Here is a 23,136-nt window from a genome sequence, read left to right on the forward strand (position 1 = left end):
AAAAATTGTAATCAATTATAATTGATTATAATTTATTATAATATCACGAAAAATGTTATCATTATATTGGATTATGAATCATTTAAACATCTAAATTTGGCGCATATAATTTTGATAAAAATACAATTATAATTTTAATAAAATCGAATCTTTTCTTTTTATACTGAGTGCGGGTAGTGAAGACTCTTGAACAGGTCTTGGTGATTTTTTTGTTTTTTTGAATGAGCGCTGAAAGCTTACAGCGGATTAATTGCAAGATTTCAAATACTTGAGTGTTTGTTTTCATGATTTCAAACACTTGGGTCTTCACAATGATGTTTAAGCCATGCCTGTAAAAGTTTTCATCTGCATTTATTTTTCTCAATCGACAAAAAAAAATGATAATGCGAAGTTTCCACAACCAGTATTGTCTTAAATAGAGTAGACATGATAAATTCGGGCACAAAATGATTTATGTACACCGGTTTAGGGTGTGGCTGGAACAAATCACACGGCAGCGTCGGATATTGTGAGTGACAGGAGGTCCTTCTTCTGCAACTCCTCCTCCGAGTTCAATGACATGGCCACGCTCTTCTTCAACGGACAGGAGGCATCAGTCAAGGCCCTTTTCCACACTGTTGGTCAGTCTCTTACCATTTATTTTAAAATGCTCCTTGTGTCTTAAAAATACACGAGGAATGTTACGACAAAAAATTTGTTTAAATGACTCATAATTTCAAAATCATGTTCTTTTTCTCTATTAATTTTAAATAGAGCACACTAATTTTTTATTTTTTGTTTAAAGTACAGAAATACTTTTATACGCCTATTTATCAAATAGTTTTTACTAGTTCAAAATTGCGCATTCAAGAGGATTAAAATCACTGCGTCTAGAATAAATTAGAAACAAACTAGAAACTTTTCAATCTTAACGTGCTCAGCAAATTATCACATTTACTTGTACTTTTGTGTTTTTTTTTCTTCCTTGGTTTGGAAATGGGACAAAGTTTCCAAATCAACCTTGGTAACAACCATGATAAAATACCAAAACCCGAGTTGACCAGAAATGCTAATCATACACTTTTCATGCAATTCCAAAAATATAGAAAATTGCATGATGATCTATGGCTAGTGATTTTTCATATATGAAAATAATTTTATGACTAGCATTTTTTCATAAGAAAAAATTTGATTATTTAAAAATTTGAAACTTTTTCAAGCTATAAGTAGGGTTGTTTGCTTAACCGAGCAGAACAGTCAAATGCTATATTGGAAGTGTCAGTTTTGGCAAAAAATGTTAAAGATAATCTTTTTTGAAAATTGATTTTTAAAACTAATCAGGCATTGATCAAGGCATAGGTAAACATGCTATGCAAAAAAATAGGCGTTTTAAGCGTTTTTGAAGAAAAAAATGAAAAAAACAATATGGAAGAAAACCTAGTTTTCTGTACCCATGACTAAGTTATGCACACAAAATTAAATATTGTGCATGCAAAATTTAGAATGGAGAATGATTGTTTAAGTACAAAACTCGTTAAACTGTTGAAACAAATCAAATAAATTTGGGGCATAGTTGAAACTATTTCAGAAAAATGTTGTCGTCATAAGAAAAATGCTAGTCATACCAATTCCACATCAGAAAATTTTTTAATTTTTTTTTAAATTTATGACGATACAATGAATAATCATTCCCATGTTGTCTATTCTATGTCACTTGCAAAGGCTATAAGTAAGGTAAACTATTGTCATAAAAAGATGGAATATTTTTGACAGCAATAGGGATAGTGAACCCACCGTCGTCGAAGACTGTTAATTTCTTGAATGCAAACAGGATAATTGCAAAAAGAAAATACACTAAAGGTTGCTGTGAAGTTATTTTTTTTGGGGTTGCTGTTCACAATATCACAATAAGTTATTTTGTAACTGCGCGCACTTCACTATTCTCAAACGGCTCCCTTGTTTCCCAGTCATATTTTCAGTGATATTTTTCTTTTACTATGATACGTAAATTGTGCCCTGTTTTCAAGGAAAGATGTGAGAAATTCAAAAGCGGGACCACGTAACCAATGAGAAAAACACTTTTCTGGACTTGTATATGATCGACCGTGTCGAAAGATTTTTCAAGATCAAGAAAAGTAAATTGCATGATTTTATTTTGCTTCTACCGCCCAAGTTGGATTGTTTCAATTAAGGATATTACGGCGTAAGTTGAACTTTAATCGTGCCTAAAACCAAATTGTGTAACCTTTAGAAGAGTTTGATCCTTGAAGAGCTCGTTTTTTATATTGTGAATTTGTTTTTCAAATAATTTATTTATAGCGGTAAGTAATGAAATTGGTCCTTAGCTTTTAAGGTTACGTTTACACCCATCGCTTTGAACCGTAATATTTGGGCAGTTCTTCCGCACGCTGAGAAAAATTATTTTCTAACCACTCAAGTTATAACTCTGTCAGCCCTGGGACCTTTTTGTTAACTTTTGATTTCAAGAAAACATCATCCGACTTCAAGCAATCTGTGCGATAACTTTATTTTGAAATTTGTATGGTTTTAAGAATTTCAGCCATTTAAACCGGCCCTAAAATTTTGCCGTCGCTTCTTAGCTATGCTGCTTTTTCATCTCTTTTGCTAATTTTTTCCACTTCTCTTTCATCAAAATCTTTGTCGTTTTTTGTTTATTTTTACCGGTGGTGTCAAAAACAAGTTCAAAATACTTCCTACAATTATTTTAGCCTCTGTGACATTTTTTTGTTGGTATTGTGATCTTTTCTTGTCCCGTACTCGATGCTTAGTTGTTTTTGTCGGATCATCATTTCTTTCGTGGTTTATGGGAACTCGAATGCTTGAGAAAAAGTTGCCATCGTCGAAGTTTCCTTTTTGCCTCTTTTTAGTAGTTTGTCTGCACCGATTTTTTTTCAATTTTAATCTTGTTCCTCTCTCAATTTTGCCAATTGCAAAATATTTTTCCAAAGTTTCAATTATTAGAATTAGTTCTTCGACATTTTTAGTGATAATCGCGCACTTTCTAAAAGAAATTAGTAACGATTTCAATCGAAGGTTGGATTTGGTCACTTGATATTTTAGCTCGACAGAAAAAAAAATCTGACGTCTGGTAAAATTATCTCCTTAATTTATTTTCAAAGAGATGCGTGAAGACAAAAACTGCCTAATAATGTAAATTATTTAAGTACATAATGAAAAAATAATTCAAAAAACATATAAAACTTCATATCGTGCCAGTATTATAATAAACACCTTGGGCCTCTCCTCGAAAGCCACAGATCATTCAACCATATTAATTCGAGTTTTTTTCTTTTTTGAGCTCGTGTCTTTGTACCCCTGTCTTCTTCCTAAACGCTGGGTAAATCACAGCAGAAGAATACCACTCACAGCGAAAGTCACAGGCAGGACAATCACAACTGGGTGCAAAGCACTTCCTATGACTTTGTATGAAAAATACTTCGAGTGGTTTCACTCAATAAAATTCTGATTTGAGGAAAAAAAGATTTTTGAAACAGCTACAAAAAACGTCAATAATAAGACAAGTGAGGCCTAAGATTTACAAAGTGTACAAAAGTTTAAATCATAAGCAAAGATTAAATCAGACATTTATCTCATTACAGTTTTCTTTGTTTTTAAATACGACTCAATTTAGGTTAATCAGCCTATCTGGGTTTTGGTTTTTATGAAATGACGATTTCTCATCATTGTTTTTTCGCCTGGTTTTTTGTTTGTTTATTGCTATATCTTGTATTTTACAGCTATCGGCTGCAAACGAACAATGTCCTGAGCTTTTGTCACTTTCGCAAATTTTTCTCACTCGGTTAGCCACCAAAAATGACACGATACAAGTATTAGTGCTGTTGTCACTTCCAAGCCTTTTGCAAACGCTCTAAGCTTTGCCTCAAATTCCGGCAAATGCTCGCGAAAATATTTGCTGTTTCTATACATTGGGCTTACTCTATTTTAAAACTGTCGTCGAGCATGGTATGCCTCGTCTCTATCATCGAAAATGATAAACTTGTAGGCTACACAGGGTGGAAAATTTCTTTTGCGATTGCCCGGTAAGGTGTGACAAGCTTTTATCTATTCTTCCGGTATGTTCTTTGTCAAATCGTTTTTGAAAAAATTTAAGGTGTCCCTTTCTACCTTTTTTGATCAGCTTGCCTTGAAGGGTGGATTTTGAATAATCAAACAATCCTTGTTCATCTCTCTTGTAATCGTAGTCTACTGTTCCTATTATCGTGTTTTTTCTATCATTTGAGTTCGTGCTCCTTGTTCTTTCGTCTCCTTAGTTCATCTTATTTTCCACGTTCTCCGTCGTATTTAAATGTTTGAGGTAAAAAAAAACGAAAAACGTCTTCTTTTTTATTCTTTTTCACGTTTCCAAAATTTTGTGGGATTTGATTTTTTCTGAATTTTTGATTAAAATATTTCAGTCAGTAGGTTGTATTTGAATTTAAAAACCCATTCGGATTGAGAAAAATTTTAGAAGTTTTTCTTTTTTCCAGCGGGGTTGCCACGCGGTGAGGGCGGTCAGGGCCATGTCACGGCGAACAAAAACTTGTGAGGGCGGTCAGGGCCGTGTCAGGGCAAACAAAGTTGTGTCAGGGCCAGGAGCGTGAAAGCGTTGCTGGCCTTAGTTCTTACTTGAAAGTTTATATTCAATGGTTTAGTAAAGCGTTAAAACTGTATTTTTTTCAGGGGTAAGAGACGCGAACATTCAGTCAAGAAAGATGTAAGTTCAATGAAGAATGGCTTCAAGATGGTGAGTTTTAATTGAGGGTTGGTAAATCAACAACTGAACACGAGTTCAGATGTGATCTTTGTAAGAAATCATATACGCTGGGCAATATGGGTGTCAAAGCACTCCGGTCCGATGCAGGGCAGAGCAAATTGCATGCTGAGCTGGTCCCGCTGAAAATGCAATCCATTCGTTCGGAAGAACATGTTGAAGATTTCCAAGTCGTAGGTGGCCCTGTAGTTGAGCCAGCTACTCCAGAGGATGAGGCTACAGGAACTGCCTTGAAAACAACCTTGTAAGAATGTCAGGGCCTGAGCTTCAAAGTTTTCAGGGCTGTCAGGACGACAGTTAAATTATACCGCGTGGCAACTCCGTCTAGCTGTATGGCTCAATTCAATATTTTGGAAAAACGCGTTGTTAAAACAATCAAAATTTTTTGTCGAATTGAAAACTTGCAATGCATATCAAGGTCAACCGTTTTTGAAACTTGACTGCTCTTTTTCTAGAAGAAAATTCTAAACAATTTACAGAAAACTGAAAAATGCGAGCTCATTATGCTTCTTACCGAAGAAATATTTGATCGCATGGCCAAACAAAGAAAGCAAGAAACTTTCAATGCGACCATCAGAATAGTACGATTACGTCTCCAATCGGGAAAAAATCAATATAAAGGTAATGAAACTATGGTAAGAAATAGAATAATTTTAAAAGCAATACGGATCGTGACTCCGACCAATATCGAAGTTAATTAACTCTCTGATTGCAAACAGGACTATTGCAAAAAAATCACATAAAGGATTGCCGTTATTTTTTTTTGCGGTTGCTTTTCACGAGACGTTAATCTGCTACTATGCACACTTCCACACTTTTTCAACGGCTCCATTGGTTTCAAACTATTTGTCTTACCCTAAGACAAAGCACACCAGTGCCATCAAAAAACGATCAATTGGAGCCGTACGATGCAGAGTATTCATTGAGAGTGAGTGCGACTTAAAAAAATTTAAAAGAATCTGAAAAGAGTCTTACCCTAAGACAAAGCACACCAGTGCCATCAAAAACGATCAGTTGGAGGCGTACGATGCAGAGTATTCATTGAGAGTGAGTGCGACTTAAAAAATTTGAAAAGACAAAAGGCGGCTGCATCAGCATAATAACTGGGAAACGTAATCCTTCCTTGCAATTAAACAAGTTTCCTTGCGAGCACTCATTGGAAATTGTTGAAAAAACCATAGGAAGGTCATTCCAAAGACGAAGTGAAGAAAACATCAAGGCAGAATAAGAAACCCACGGAACCAAGCAGCAGAGAAACCCTGAATGGGTTCAGAAGCCCAAAGGAACCCAGCAGCGCGGAAACTCGGAGAATAGTAAAACCACGTTAGGGGTACAAAAGCTACCAAGAACCCAGCCGCAGCGAAACCTGGAAGAGTAGGAAATTCCCAAAAAGATGCAAATGTTACTTGGAGCCAAGCAGCAGTAAAACCCAGAAGTCGCACAGAAGACTAAAAAACCAGCAGCGGCAAAAGTCCGAGGAGCGACAAATGCCGGAGGGATTGCAGGAGCTGCAAGGTTCTATGATAACCCCAATTTGGGTCCTGATCGTTCTTGATCAGATTGGCATTTCTTTTCAGCTAAATTTCAAAACTAACTGTTTCTTAGAGGGTGAAATGAGAATTCTTTAGATAAAAGACAAAACTTGGTATATAAAAATGGTTCGTATAGCTAAAAATGGTATACAGTTTGTAGAATTGAAAAAAAAAATTGGCTAACACCTCACTTAAACTAGGACGCTTATCTACTTAGCCGAAAAACAAAGGGGGTAATTCAAATCTCTTTGTTACAGTAAGAGTTATAATCTTGTTAAAATACACATAATGGGAATACGCTAGTGAGGTTGGTTAGCCAACTCGCCAAATAGAAAATTAAATAAAGCACTAAGCTCAAAATAACCCAAGCTCTCAGGAATCAGTCCCGTCTTTGGAGGAAAATTAGAGGGGAATAGAATGTGCTATCCCCCCAGATTAGGAACCACTGGTCGGATCATTGTGAAAATCACATGAATGATACTAGAGATGATTTGAACCGGGCATGCAAAACCCTGGACCCTGTTGACTTCCGGAAGCTATTTCTTGACCTCTGGTGACCCTAGGAAGCGGAAACGTGGAGGGTTGGTAGGTAGTGGTAAGACAAGCATGGCGTTTGAGTTTGGACCGAATCCGACGGTCCGAACGGAAGTTATTAGCACTGGGGAAAATACCCCTGGGACCGGAAAAAGGCAGAATGCGGAAAATGACGAGCGAGGGCATATTGATTTTATGGCGTTAATGTGTAGCAGACCCAAGCCCCGGAAAAAATCGTCTTGCGAACAAACCCTCTCCGTTGGCTCCTTCCGGCGTTAATAGCCAATCCCCGGAAAAGGTGATAATGAGCCTTTGAAAAGTGATAACTCGGGGAATATTAATCGGGTATGAATGGAACGTGGCAAGCGGGACCCCACCCGGCTCTGAACTCCTTGACTTTTGCTTGACCTCTGGTGACTCTGGGGTGACCTTTAATTGACCCTTGGAACATGTGTGGGATAAACCAAATAAAAACCTTGGGATTGCTGCCATTTGAACGCAAACTTTAGCTGAGGTTCAGTTGGACGTACAATTTACTTGAAGCGATCTGAATAGCCACTGGGATTTAAGCCTTTAGAACTGGTGTACCTATGGGAACCTTTACTTTACAGGACGAACGTGGAATTCACCGCAGTGAATGCCGGGACTTATATGGGAGGGGGATATTCAATTATACCGGTGTACAAACAGACATACCTATGGGGCGATTGGTATGTGGCTTTTAGAAGAGAGAAAAATTAACCAAAACCGAGAGAAGTTGGTAGTTCCGATCGTAAGTTTTGAGAGATTAACACTAAGTTCTTGTGTAGACTGGCTATACTGGGTGCGGATCGAAGTGGGAACCTATTCTAGAAGCTTGAGAAAACGGTTAATTTTAGAGATTGAATTCGTGGGTTGCTTAAGAGACAACCAATTTAGGAGAACCCATCTTAAATTGAACTCTTAGCTCGTTATATTATTAAACCAGATTTAATTCATTATTACGAGCGCTAGCAAATTATTTTGTCTTTACCTGATAATTCCATTAACCTGATTCACTTTACGTGTTACGCGTGTTGATTGAATATAACTTTGCGGGCTCTTTTTGTCCACGCGTGTTCGGTTGACTTTAAAAAAAGTGAGAGTAACCATAAAAAGAGTAAGAGATTTACGCGGGGCTAGCAACTTTTACAGGAGATTATAAAAGAACCACCACGAATAATTTGTAAGCGATTATTTGAACGATCTTGGCCCCCATTGATTTGAATAATCAGGGAATTCTTAGTTGAAGCAGATTCCTCAAACTTATATAGTTGGTACACTTTAAATAAACCAGAAATTGTTGCAGTTATTGAGATCTCGTTGAACTCAGAAAATTAGATTTTATTTCTGGTTATCAAAAAAGAGCCTGACACTGCGGTTTTTTTCTGAAGATATAGTAATGGTTATTTCTTGTATTGTACATCTTTCCGCAATTTTCATTTCTTTTTGTATCGCTGTTTTCATATTGGTGAATGTTGGTAGTGCGATTGGTAATGAAAATTAGATCAGCAGCAGGCTTGGGAAGGGAATCGGTACTATGATAGAAAAAAGGGAGCAAATTGTGCTTATGGCAATTATCTTAGATAGGGTAATGAAAAGAAAGCAAAACCAGCCGTTTAAAAAAAATTGACAAAATTTACAAATATAATTACGTCAAGTGTGTCCCTCTCCTGTGAGATTTCGGTTAGACATTTTTTTCTTAAACCTTTGGATAGAGTGTGGTGCATGAAATTTACTTAATGAAATTTTGATCAGAGGTTTTCTCTTTTCACTAGCTTACTTTTAGTAGAGCTCAGTTTGGCTTGTATTTGGGTTTTTTTCAAACTTTAAAATTAAAAGGACATAAAATTGTTTATAAAAGCTTGCAATAAGGGTAAACGATGCCAGAGTTTCTGGCGACTGATTAGGACCAGTATTTTGCCAGAATGCGAGACTAAAATTGTTTTCGTTCTGGTTAAAAGGGTGAAATACTTGCTTAAAGAGTGTTTGGATTCTTGGAAGGGTAAACATGCCTTTGGTTGTTATTTATTAATGATTAACCATGCTACGGGCGTGAAAACTTTAAAAATTCATCAATCGCAGAAAAAATTCATCAATCACTATATCAGCTTCTGGGTTTTTGTCTTGCATAAGAAATTTTTGTGATCCGTAAGTAATTGCATGTTAAAAAACCAAAAAAGATGCTCTGGAACCAACTGTGAGTTTTTGTATGCATGCTTTATGGGTTTTGTAATAGAAGACGAAGTTGGCTTAGCATCGTTGCAAAAATCTTTTTTTTTAGAAAGAGAAGAGGCCTGCCAAATTTGGGATTTTTATTTTTTGCACCAAAACTAATCGACATCAAAAACTTAATTTACTCCGCGGATCATGCTATTAAAGAAATCTCTTCGAAACATATAAAATTAAAACTGTAAGTTAACAAAACGATTGTTGTGTGACTAGATGTCAGTCGGATTTGAAATCAGTCTCAAACAGATATCATCATTTTAGGCAAAGTCAATATTATGATTACGATCCAACAGAACACCTCTTTCCAAAAATGTTAGTGAGATATTTGGGAAATCAATCATAGCAAACAAGTGAATTCTGAGATTCTTAACTTAAGAAGCGCTGTATAACAAAACTTTTAGAAATTTACGGTTTAACAACAAAAAGCGTAGTTCTTATCACATTCTTATCAATTGTTTCAGATGACTTCTCGCTGCGTACCCTGGTCATCTTCTTCTTCATCTTCTTCTTCGTGGCCTGCTGGACTTATGGAATCCTGGTTCCCTCTGGTCTTTTCGTTCCCAGCATCCTGTGTGGAGCTGCATACGGACGTATCTGGGGAAACATTCTCATGAAGTCAGTACTAAACATTATGTTTTGCTTTATTAAGCGTCAGGGGCGGTTTATCTTGGGGGGGGGGGGGGGCTCTTCAGGGATTCAAACCCCTCACCAACCAAAGGGTCCGCCTTTTGATACTATTTCATGACATGCATTACGAGGCCAAACTGTGTATTCTCTGCATTGTAAGCGGAATCCGCAACAGGCCAAAATCAGATTTGTCGCGGAATCCGCAACATTGCTACTTTCTTTGATCTACTATGCTGTTTTGGATTCCACAAACAAATACCTAAATCATTGTACGGCTCAAAATCGCTCGAAAAATAGGCGAATTTGCGGAATCCGCAATTGTATTTGCGGAATCAGATTTGTCGCGGAATCCGCAAAATTGCTAGTTTTCTTTGATCTTCTATGCTGTTTTGGATTCCACAAACAAAGACCTAACTCATTGTACCGCTCAAAATTGCTCAAAAAATAGGCGAACTTGCGGAATCCGCAATTGTATTTGCGGAATCCACAAACAAATAATAAAACATTTGTATCGTTAAATTGAGCTGTTGCGGAATCCGCAACTGTGAGTGGAATCCGCAAATTGTAAGTGGAATCCGCATTTTGTTCGCGGATTCCCTTTGCATATATTTATATGTGTAGTAGCCTTTAAATTATATTTTTTAAGTACATCATTTGATTTCACTAGAATATAAACTTACTTGAATAGAAATTTACTAGAATAGATCAGTGTTTGGGATTAATTGAATCCCAATTACTGACCAGTATTTGGGATCGATGATATCCCAAATACTGACCTAGTTCGACGATTTGCTATGCGCTGGGTTTCTAATCACTCTCAACATAATGAGTGCAAATAATGGATATATTCCATATTTATTCCATATTATTCCAGTTTTTGGGATTTCATCAATACCAAATACTGACCTAATTTGGCGATATGCTGTGTGTTGTGTTTCTAATCACTCTCAACCTAATGAATACAATTACTGCATTTATTCGGCGTTATGCTCCCAAAATCAGTATTTGGGATTGACACAATCCCAAATACTGACTTAATTTGTCGATATGCTGTGTGTTCCATATACTCTCAACTCAACGACTCCATATATTGAAATTGTTCGGTGTTGTGTTTCCAAAATACTGAAAGATGACATCCACCGATTTAGGTAACCAATGTTTTAGGACTTGTTCGTGGATTCCGCTGACAATGGTTAAAATTTTGCTTTTCAATTCCGCATTGCTAGAGATAAGAAAACCAGCTCAGCTCTTAATTGTTCATATGCAAGTTCGGTATTGAACAAAATTCGGAACCCACTTACAGTTTGCGGAATCCATTTACATTTGCGGATTCCGCTTAAATTTTGGGGAATCCACTTACAGTTGCGGAATCCAGAACAACTAGCTATATTTGCTTGTTGCGGAACCCGCAACAAAACAAATGTGCCGATAAAATTTACGTTACAGGTATTTGTATGCGGAATCCACTGAAATTTTTTTTGTGGAATCCACTTACTTTTTGGAACATACTTTGAGACTTTTCTCTGGAATCGAGGAACATCCAGACACAAAATTCCGCTCCTATCCAGTGCATGGTTTGGTCACGTAATGTACATTTTTGGCTGAACAACCCAAAAAATTTTCTGAGGCCGCCGTCGGCGCTATTATAAACTAATTTTGAAGGGGAGTATATAGTGATTTATCGCCCACCAAATAGACGCCAATTTTGGCAAATTTTTTTTCCAAAGAATGCCTAAAACAGGTGTTTTTGACCTTTTATTTCAAAAATCAGCCTGTAGCGCACAATTTTTGATCAAAAAGGGTATTTATATTGATCTGGGAGCATGCAGAAAATCAATTTGATCGATTTAAAAAACGTGGACAAAATTTTCTAAAAAATTTTGAAAATCTGCCCTCTTTCGAGAAAATCTTAGATCCTCCCGAGTTGTAATAGGGCCGTGATATTTTTTTTCAGTAAATCATTTTAAAAAAATTTCACGCGCAAATTTTATTTTTAGCGGCTTGACTTTTGATTTATTTTTTGATAAGTGTCGTGCATTTTATTTGTTAACAGGAATCCAAAGTCGGCAACCGAACAGCAAACAAAAAACGTGATCAATTTCTAGTTTCGAAAGTGGTGTTTAATTTTCAGATTTTTCAGCGGAAATAAAAGTTTTCCTACTGATCCAGTATTCTCAAATTGAGTTAATCTTATCAAAAAAGTGTCAATCATAGATTATTTATGAACATCAAAGAGCTTTAGAACCATTGGCAGTTCTTAAAGTTTTAGTTGTTATTTTCCGTACTTTCATTTTTTTCAACTGTATTTTGGCTAATGTCTTATTATAGTATTATAAAAAATACAGCGCTAATTGAAATTATCCGGAAAAAAACGACCTACACAAATTTTAATGCGTTTATCTCAAATTGAGTTAGGACTCGACAGAAAGTGAAGAGAAAAAAACTGCTTAAAATATGACCAAAACTATAAAAGTGTAATTTATGTTGCGAAAACTGGAACAAAAATTTACCCCAAAACTGGGAAGTTTTTCAGTGGTAGAAATTACGCAGAAACTATCAAGATAATTGATTTAAAAATAATTCAAAAAAAGCTGTTGAATAGGAAACATTACGAGGCTAAACTGTGCCTTGGATAGGAGCACATTTTTGTGTCTGTATAAACTGGATTCCAGAGACAAGTCTTAAAATATGTTCCAAAACCTGTAACATAAATTTTGTCGGCACATTTGTTTTTTTGCGGATTCCGCAACAAGCAAATATAGCTAGTTGTTCTGGATTCCGCAACTGTAAGTGGATTCCGCAAAAGGCAAGTGGAATCAGCAAAATGTAAGTGGAATCCGCAAATACAAGTGAAAATTGCAAAATTTGTAGGCGGGATCCGCAAATGTAAGCGGATTCCGCAAATTGTAAATGAAATCCACACTTTTATTTATTACTGAACTTGCAAATGAACAATTAAAAGCTAGAGGTGGAAATTTGATTTATTATCTATAGCAGCGCGCAATTTGAAAGCAAGGACTGATTCATTTTTTTTAGCGGAATCCACAAACGAATCTTAAAACATTGGTTAACTATGCGGATGTCAAATCTTTCTTTATGTTTATCGGATCATCGGATGATTGGATGATCATCGAAAGCTATTTATGGCTTATGATGGTTTGAAATTGGTTTGAAATGGCAGTTCATGTTTGAAATGTGGGCAGTTAAGTCACTCATCAGTATTTGAGATGAGTTGGTTCAGTTATGTTTAAGAAATCATCATCAGTATTTGAGATGAGATGGCTCAGTTTGAAATGGCAGCTAAGTGACTCATCAGTATTTGAGATGAGATGGTTCAGTTGGTTATAAAATCATCATCAGTGTTTGAGATGAGATGGTCAGTTAGTTCAGAAATTATCATCGCACTCATCAGTATTTGAGATGAGATGGTTCAATATTTGAGACTAGATGAAGGACGGCTCGATTGTATTTTTTGAAAGCTGAATGAAACGTTCTCTGAAAAATGGTATCGAAGTTGGGTTACAGGAATTGGGATCGAAGTTTGGTTACAGGAATCGTGATCGAAATTGGGTTACAGGAATTGGGATCGAGGTTGGGTTGCAGGAATAGAGATCGAAGTTGATGACAGGAATTGGGATTGAAGTTGGGCTACAGGAATTGGGGTTAAAGTTGGGTTACAGGAATTGAGAATTTTTTATTCGCAAGCAAATTGTAAAATCTTAAATATACAATCAGCTTTTAACATGAACACGTTCTGTCACGTTTTTTTTTTCACGCCATTTGCAACTGGAATAAACTAGAAGTTGAATTGAGCTAGAAATAATCCAAAAGCCAAGTAAAAAACCAAAAGAAGTTTCAGCGTAATTCTGGTTTAAGTAAAAAAGCTAAAAAACCCATTTTTGAAGAACAAAAACTGCAACATATTAAATTTGGTAAAATTTAAAAGCAACTTTTTTTCTCGACATTTTTTGCCTAATCTCAGCCCAATTTGAGAAAACCGCGTTTGAAATTTTAACATTATGAGGACAAACTGTGCACTAGATAGGCGCACAGTTTTGAGTCTGTGTGTTACTGGATCCCAGCGACAAATCTTTAAACATGTTCCAAAGAGTAAGTGGATTACATTTACAAAAGTTTCGTGGATTCCGCGTACAATTAGCTGTAAGGTAAATTTAGTCGGCACAATTGTTTTGTTGCGGATTCCGCAACAAGCAGATATAGCTAGTTGTTCTGGAATCCGCAAACTGTAATTGGAATCCGCAAATATAAGGAATACGAAAACAAAATGCGGATTCCACTTACAATTTGCGGATTCCACTTATCAATTGCGGATTCCACTTGCAATTTGCGGATTCCGCTTACAGTTGCGGATTCTGCAACAGCTCAATGTAACTATACACATGTCTTAATATTTGTTCTTGATTTCAAAAAAACAGTTGCGGATTCCGCAAATTTGCCTGTTTTTGGAGCCGTTTTTAGCGGTGCAATGTTCTAAGTATTTGTTTGTGGAATCCAAAACAGCAAAGAAGATCGAAGAAAAGTAGCAAGATTGCGGATTCCGCTTACAACTCGGCATAACCACAAACAACAACAACAACAACAGAATGCACAGTTTGGGCTCGTAATGAAAAAAATTCTTCGAGGCTAAAATCTCCAAGAATTTGTATACGAGAATATCTTCTGGCTTGATAGTCAAAAATTGTCATTTTTACTACATAAAGCTCAAAATTTTTGTTTGAATAGAAGTTTTTAGCGTTTCGCCCTTTGTTAGCGATTTTTTTTTCTAGATTTTTGCTGGGCTCAGGATTGTGTAAGGGACTTCTTTTGATACAATTTTCTAATCAATTGAATAAGTCGTTTCAGCGTAATTCATGATTTAAGAAAGCTAAAATTACCAAATTTTGAGCTAAAATGTTTTTTAAGAATTGCAGGAAAATCTGTTCACTTTTTGTCAATCTAAAACTTTTTTGAGAAGAACCCCGTTTGAACTTTGAAACCTTGTTTGTTGGTCCGGATAATTTGAATCAGGCTTGTATTAGTAGATGTAGTTATAAGCAACCCTTGGAAAGTTTAATCTGCTTTCAGTATTTAAAAGCTGAAAATTAATTTGACATCTTAATTATGAATAAAGGGTTTTTTTTTCCTTAAAAGGTTAAAGCTTTCCAGACATACACGGAGTGTGGTCTGTATTTGGACAACCGCGTATTCATTCACGTCAGTAAGCAGACAAATAATGTATTAACCAATCAGAATCGAGATGAGAAAGCAAGTTTACCAAGTATATTATTTTTAATTATTAATTTCTTCCTTGTCTCGATTTTGATTGGTTAGAACAGTATTTGTCTGCTTACTGACCAGTATGAATACGCGGTTGTCTAAATACTGCTACGCAACCCGGAGAAACGATGTTAACTTTCAGTTTTGATTAAATATGTAATTCCTTACACTTTTAAAATAAATATGTGAAATCAGACGGCTCGAAAAACAATCAACAGAAGTTATTACTTTAGGTGGAACTACACCACTACTCTGTATGCAGGCTCGTTTGCGTTAATTGGCTCGGCTGCATTTGTGGGGGGAGTGGTACGGATGACGATCAGCCTTACAGTCATCCTTATTGAGACAACAAACGAGATCACATACGGTCTACCCATCATGCTCACACTACTTGTTAGTAGAATAACTGGGTGCAAGCAAAAGATTGGGCTCATTCAGCCACAAATTGGCGTTGTTTTAGTACTCCCGTACCACCGAAATCCACTGCTGCTCGCAATTTAAATTTTAAAGCAAAACAATGTTTTATTTGAAGTTACTCAAGCTCTAAAGACACAATTGTATTGCTTATTTTTTTGGGTGTCGCCCAATAACCATAGAAAACAACATAAGAAAATCAAAAGATAACTATTCAAATTGAAATAGAGTCAAAAACTGAGATTTGGTATCATTTAAGGCGCTTTGGTTGCAAAATTGTCATGTAGAATAACATTTATACTAACATACAGTATAAGAAAATTTCTTGATAAAAGTTGTTATTACAGACTCTAAGGCACTAAATTCGACTCATATATCAGTATATTATTTTGATTTATGGTACTGCAAATAAAACCAAGCGAAAATGTTCTTCAACTTCAGCAGAATTTTTCTTAGGGACAAATTGTTGGCGAATAATTGAAGAAGTCAGATCTATAAGACGAAACAAAAAATTAGTTCCTTGTGTGAGACAAAAATTTTTTTCCTTGTTTGAGCTACACGTTTATGAGTTTCAAAACTTCTATGTAGAATTTTAAACTCCTAACATTGCTGTGAATTAGTTAAGGAAAAATGTGAGGTGATTGATTAACAGTCACTGAACGTTGTGAAGACTCTTTTACAGATCTTGGTAGTTTTTTGTTTTTTTTTTCAGGAAAAAGTTTTTAAATCTTTAAAAAACACAGATGTGCATTCATACTTTTTAATGTGCTTGTGTGAAAATAAATTTTTTGAAGTCATTTCAACTTCATCTGCTAAATATTAGGTAAATGCGCTCTCAGAATCTAAACGTGGAATTAAAGCGAGAAAACATGAACTTCTAGTTTTGAAAAAAGATTTCAAGTTTTTGATTTCCCAGCGTAATCACGGCTTTACTGATTGATCCTTTTTTAAAGTTGAATTAATTTCATCAAAAAATTGTCAATAAAAATTTGTACTAAAATTTAGGAGCATGGAGGCCATATATTTATGTTTTTATTTTTGAGAGTCGAGGTTGAATTTTTTTTCTAGAAACTGACTAGTTAATTGATTACTTTCCAATTGTCTGTTGGCTACGTTTCTTTAGGAGAAGAAACACTACTCAAATCAAAACAACAATTAAGTATTCATAACAAAAAAAAGTTAACTGTACGTTCGCGTAAACTATACAACGTTCTGGCTAATTTGGAAACAGATATTCTGTCAAAATTAATCAAATTGATTTAGTCCTAGCCGAGTAGATTTTGGCTCAATTTTAGAGACAATCTAATAGTTAGTTCGAATGCTTGTACAAATAACATTCCAAAAACGAATAAAAATTGTCGATTGGTTAAGTTGTTTGAAGTTATGATCAATTATACGGTGTGATATGTTTTCATATCTCTCTGACTTTTTGAAGGCTTTTTTGGGCTTGGCATTCTTCAATTCCCTCATGTTGACTTTACATTGACCAGATATCAAATCAATTCAAAATATCAGAAGGTTAGTTTTTCTTAATCAAATGAATTTTGACAAACATACGTTTCTCAAAAATTGGAAATTTTGTTCTCAGCTTTTCCAACAAGCTTGATAACCTTCAGAGTCCGTTCAAGCTGGTGCACTTCGAATGTTAAACTAAAATTTCGTAAACGTTTTTAAAGCACATAGCTTGAAAACAGTGTACTTTTCTTCTTATTGAAAGTATTATAACATGATATTTTCATGGTTTATTTTTTTTTCGGATTAATTGAGCCATGCCCCACCCCCCTTCCCCGGAGGAATAACCAATTGAGTTCTCTTCACCCTCACGCCCGCGCAAAAACGGTTAAAAGCAACAAAAGAAGTCATTAAATGCCAGCATATGGTCGATATATGAATATCAGGCAAAAAATTGACCCACTGATTATCATTTGAAATGATGTCGAGAAAAACTTCTGAAAATGAACTATCAATTTTTTTTTCAGTTTTTTTGGGAGACCCCTGCTACAAGGAAATCAAGTTACCAGTGTTGGTTGTTCTATTTTTGTATCTGAATACCGAAAGGATTTCTCGACAGCCCCTCAATAATGTACGCAATAATCAGACTCTTATATAGGTCGCGATGGTTTTTTGTTTCGTTTTTTTTTGCGGTTTGAGTTTTGATTTCTTTTTGCGGCTTGAATTGTGGAAAGTAGTTTTCAGGTTCAATTGTGGAATGTAATTTTCGAAAAAAAAAATTTACCTATCGATCTAATTTTTTTTCAAGTTCAGTTAGTTTTAGCAAAAAAAGTATCAATCATAAAGTCATAAAGTGTTATTGGTGTTCAAAGGGCTTTAAGACCCTCTATTTATTTCTTTGAAGCTCGAAAGTTGAGATTAAAAAAAAACTAGTCAATATCTTCTTTGTTTATTTCCGTTCATGACTCTTTTCCAACTGTATGTTGGCTATGTTTTTGTGTGTATCATTTTTATTGCTTTTATTTCATTCTGGAAGTATTTTTGAGTTTTTATTTTTTGCACTCTTAATTTTTGTGTTTCACATTCGTTGGAGAATGTGAATCATTATTTCATATCATTCAAACTGATTTAAAGCAGTTATAAACATGCCTAAAGTACCCATTGAGCTATCTCCCCTCACACGGGAATGGGGAAGTTTGCTAAATTTGTTCAATTTGTCTTCAACACTTCAATGGCTACTCAGTTTTTTAAGTGGAGAATATAAAAGCTTAAACATGAATGGGTGTTTCAGTCGGCCAAGTTTGTGGGTGATCTGTTCAACATTGGCCTGTACGATATTCACAATGAGATGAAGGGCATCCCCTTCCTGGAGTGGGACGCACCCGAGGGCGTTGACGAGTAAGAACCAAACATCCAATGAGTAGAAGATTTATAATGAAAATTTTTCCCTCACAGTTTTTTCCAAACATTCTGCCTTTTTGCCATGAAATGGGAAAGCACAATACGAATTCTGAAAGATGCTCCAAAAATGGGTTTTCAAAAACTTTACGAAATACTATTTTAATACATTCATTTGAGCCGAGCGTTCCTAATTTTTTTCCGAAGTACAATAATTTGAGATATTTTCAAAAGCGCCCATTTCTCCAAAAAATTATGGTCAGACAAAGCTGATGAAGAGCTGAAGCTTTGTGAAGCAGATGGATCTATAATGAGTTGAAATCTTTTTCAGTCTGGAGGCGAAGGACATAATGTCCTCCAAACTACTGTGCATATTGCCACACAGCTCAGTGCAGCACGTGATCACTCTCCTCAAAGAAACCAACCACAACTCATTCCCGGTCGTCACTCCCGACAACGTCAAGGGCGACAAGGAAGAATTGGATGTGATCGAACAGCTGCCGACTGGAATTGCCAGCGAGAACCTCCGATTCAGGGTGGGTTAAAAAACTACTGCATTTTAAGCAATAATAACCTGCTTCGTATGTTTCTATCTTTCTAAACAACATGCTGACATGAAACGAAACACTTGATTAATTAAAATAACTACAAAGTGTTAATAAGCAAAAACTATACGCATAAATTTAACTTTAGCCGGTAAAATCTTAAAGACCCTAATAATAGGACATAATTCGTTGCAAAGTTTTAAATTGCAAACAATCAATGCTCTTGAACATGGAAAACTTGATATTTAATTGCTATTGAAAAACATCGAAATTTCAAACGCGTTTTTCTCAAATTGGGTTGAGATTAGGCAAAAAATGACGAGAAAAAAATTGCTTTTAAATTTCACCAGATTTAATATGGTGCAATTTTTTTTCTTCAAAAATGGGTCTTTTTGCCTTTTTTACGTAAACCAGAATTACGCTCAAACTTCTTATGGTTTTTTTTACTGGGCTTTCGATTTAATTCTAGTTCAATTCAACTTCAAGTTTATTCCAGTTGCAAATGGCGTGAAAAAAACGTGACAGAACGTGTTCATGTTAAAAGCTGGTTGTATATTTAATGGTTGAGCGGAATGCAATTTCCACTATCAAACAGCTAAAGTTTAAAAGTCGCGAAAAACGTGATCGAGTTCTAGTTTCGATAATTACCCTTGCGATTAAAAATGGTATTGCAATCAGGTATTCGATTTTTTCCCGGTAAGCAACTTTGTTCACAGGACTCATCCGGATGTCTGGACTCATTTCTATATCTGTATAATAATGTATTCAAACTTAGTAGCGTTCCCTGCCAACTTAATCTGGAGGTAACGAATATGCCTGGGACGGCAAAATTCCTGGTTTCGAACCTGACCAGGACATAATTTTTTTAAACGGGAAATATTGTTTCAAATCAAGTTGCCGGCCAATTATTTGTTTGTTTATGTGTTGTCGGCTAAAATCTTGGAATCGTTTTTTTTGCTTGCATTTTTTTTTGCAAGGTTGCTTTTAGTTTTTGATTAACTCCTACAGTTAATAATTTTACTCAACGTGACTTCTTATTTACTTGTTTTTTGCTTAGCTAAAAAAAGCCCTAGGGCCAATTTATATTGGACGATTATTTATCGGCGTGATACCTTTTTGGTTGTTTCAACTGAAGCAAAATTTGAACTATCCTCTCTGCATTTTTAAAGTTGGTTGTTTGCTTACCAATTGGTTTGTTGAATTTTATTTTTTTTTTCGTTTTGGTTATTTATTTCAGTTTTTGCAAAAAATTTAGTTTTTCTCATACAAAAAACGTACGAATTGGGAGACCGCCTAGAGTTTTGAATGCCTGCATACTCTCCTAGAGTTTCTAGTTGTTCGGTCCTTCTGTCTACAGCCTTCGAACAACCTGAGGGGAATATTTGACCCCTATTTTTGATTTTTTTCATTTTCTCAAAAACTACCCTCTCAAATCTGAAAAACTGTCCTCTCAAAAATTACTCTCTCAACTCTCTGCATAAGTGGCTACGCGCATTTTTTTTCTCAAGAAAAGTTATGGCCTTCAAAATAGTCAAATTTTTGACCGTTTTGTGATTTTTTTTGACATTTCTCAAAAACTAACCTCTCAAATCTGATATCGTGGGTTCAAAGGAGATAACGAGTAGGTTTGAAGTTTCCCTGCGTTAGTGGCATCTCACAAAGATTTTCACACTTATTTTTATTGTCCTCGTAAGTGTCAAATTTTTGATTTGTTGACCGTTTTGTTAAAACTTTTCGAATATTCTTGAAAACTACCCTACCATATATGAGATTTCGAGTTCAACTGAAAAAACGGGTTGTAAAAAGCTCAATTACTTATGCGACTACGCCCAAAATTTATGGCCCTCAAAATATACAAAACTCTGATTTTTGACCAATTTTTGAAACTTTTTGACTTTTCTCGAAAACTACTATGCCAAATCTGAGATTTTGGGTTCAATTACAGGTTGCGTTAGTTCTTTCTTTATAAGCGGCTACTCCTATTTTTCTCGCAAAAACTAAGACTCTCGGAAATGTCAAGTTTTGTATTTGTTCACCATTTTAACGACTTTTTCGATAACAAATTTGTCATTATAGGTTTAACCTAAACAACAGGTAGCTACCTGCCCTACCCTTATAATTGGCTTAGCAGTTTGTGTTAGCAGTTTGTGTAAGAAAAAAATTTTGGCCATCAAACAAGTCAAAGTTTTGAAACTTTGACAGTTATTTGGAAACTTTTTGACTTCACGCGAAAACTACATTGACAATTATCAGGTTGCAATCAATCGAGAAACATAGTTTTTGGATTCTTCTCTGCTTAACCGGCCACAACCTGCTTTTTACAGAAAAAATTTATGGGCTTTGGAAAGTCTTTTGACCGTTTTTTAGAATTTACTTTCTTTTACTAACATGATCAAATCTGAGAAGAAAATTTCAATTGAAAGAACCGGTTGTGATAATTTTTCCTGCAGAAGCTGCGACTCGTTAATTTTTGGCAGAAAAATTTTGTCCCGGGGAAAATTTTCCAACCTATTTTAGTAGAGAAATAACTAAAGTTTTGGGCAAAGTCCAATTTTGGAATTCACATTTTTTGTGTCGCATCAGTACAGCGAATTTATTCAATATCGTACGTATCTCCAGCTTTAGCTGCTCCTCAATTTTTTATCGGACAAATTTTAGTTCACCTTGTTTGTTTCAACATTTAAAATTTTTTCTGGTTTTATGTTTAGGTTGTATCGAAAGTGGCGCGAAGCTCCAACTTCGCCTCTGTGGAAAATTTAACTTTCAGATTTCCCAGCGAAATATAAAGTTTACCTATTGATCCAGTTTTCTCAGATTGGGTTAAGTTTATCCAAAAATCTTAATAAATTGTTTTAAAAATCAAAGAGCTTTAAGGCCGTCTTTTTTCATAGAAAATCGAAAATTGAGATTTGAAAAAGTTTTTTTTTCTGGTTACTTCATTAACTCTCTTTAAAACGTCCGTTTAATGACAGCAAGAATAAATTGTGAATTTTAGCGTGATTAGTTATCATGTGTCGTTTCAGAGGACTTCGATCATGGAGTCCATGCAGACGCCCTCTAGAAAGAGTCTGGCGGAGGCAGCTGCCAAGGCAGACGGGACCGCACAGTTCCTCACTCTCCCGTTAGTTGCATTCTAGCTAACATAACTCTCACCAGCGGGAATTTCACGAGCAGGGATGCAATTGTTCCGACCATTTGAAAAATGAGAAGGAACTTGTATTCGGGTGCGTTTTACTTTTTTTCCGCGCAGTAGCAAGTACCACAAATAATTATTAGAAAGGGTCGAGTGATATATCATATTTAAGCTCTTTCAGTCTCAAATTTTCAAAAAGTTGTTCCAGTATTGAGACAAACAGATTTAAAAAAAATTTGAATTTTTGTTTTAATTCGAGCAAATAAGCAAGCAAACAGACTTACAATAGCTTATATTAATAGCTTATTAGCTGACAATTCAGTTTTTTAGCGCCTTTTCGAAATGAAAAATTTGAAAAATTCCAAGAACTATTAAAAAAATATTTTGATTTTTTTGAGTTTTTTTTGTGTTTCTAATCATTTTTCTTCAAAAACGGTTTGTTCGTTTTGTTTATTTTACTATGGCTGTTGACTGTGCTTAGGTTTTAGTTTTTCGTTCAGATCCTTTCATTACAACACGCAGAAAAGAAACGGCACTTTGAAACAAAGTTTAATTTGAATTAAAACGACACTTTTGTGATGTATTTTTATTTAAAAACTATAGTTGAAACATTCTGTGCCATTTGCACAACCACCTACTATCCTTGTTGTCGATTGGTTTTCTAATGCTTTCAACTTCCAACTGACCTTTCAGTCTAATTTTATTGATGTGAGTCACTGAAGTGACGAGAAGCAATTATTGTTTAGCTAATGTTTTTTTTTCCAACACCTTTTATTCAATTCGAAGAAAGCCTGCAAGTCAAGATAAGTCAAGATTTGGATTCCAAAACAAATTCTAAAAAATCGTCCTGATTTCGAGTAAACTTTCCGTTTTTCAGACTAAATGACAAAAAAGAACAAATTACGCGATGATTTTGTAAAAAAAAAATTGGACCCTTATTTAATTGTCATGTGGCTTACACGTTAGTTTAGCGCTTATATTGTCTCATTAGACTAATTTCATCTCCCTTTACAGGAAATTTATTTGTAAAAAATTTATGCTGCCGGCTATCTTTGGTTTTGGTTCTTTCCCGGGACGAAGCGCTCACCTTATGTTTTGACCGTCTCGACCAAAAACTGTTTTTTTTTTCGACCGTCTCTACTAAAATTCGGTATGTTTTCCCCAGATTCGACCAAAATTTGTTACGTTTCGACTACGCTCGGC

General features: G+C 35.4%; 1 protein-coding gene across 1 annotated transcript in view; it reads left to right on the forward strand.

Moving 5' to 3' along the window:
- Nucleotides 1-23,136, forward strand: part of LOC134842183 (H(+)/Cl(-) exchange transporter 6-like) — a 57,899-nt gene that overhangs the window by 31,029 nt on the left and 3,734 nt on the right. Inside the window, exons 12-17 of the mRNA XM_063858401.1 lie at nucleotides 470-620; nucleotides 9,549-9,702; nucleotides 15,225-15,384; nucleotides 18,149-18,255; nucleotides 18,587-18,791; nucleotides 21,824-21,921. Of these exons, the coding sequence (XP_063714471.1) occupies nucleotides 470-620; nucleotides 9,549-9,702; nucleotides 15,225-15,384; nucleotides 18,149-18,255; nucleotides 18,587-18,791; nucleotides 21,824-21,921 (875 nt within the window). The remainder of the gene's footprint in view (nucleotides 1-469; nucleotides 621-9,548; nucleotides 9,703-15,224; nucleotides 15,385-18,148; nucleotides 18,256-18,586; nucleotides 18,792-21,823; nucleotides 21,922-23,136) is intronic.

The sequence above is a fragment of the Symsagittifera roscoffensis genome, chromosome 3 (assembly GCF_963678635.1).
Source record: "Symsagittifera roscoffensis chromosome 3, txSymRosc1.1, whole genome shotgun sequence".
Taxonomy (NCBI): domain Eukaryota; kingdom Metazoa; phylum Xenacoelomorpha; order Acoela; family Convolutidae; genus Symsagittifera; species Symsagittifera roscoffensis.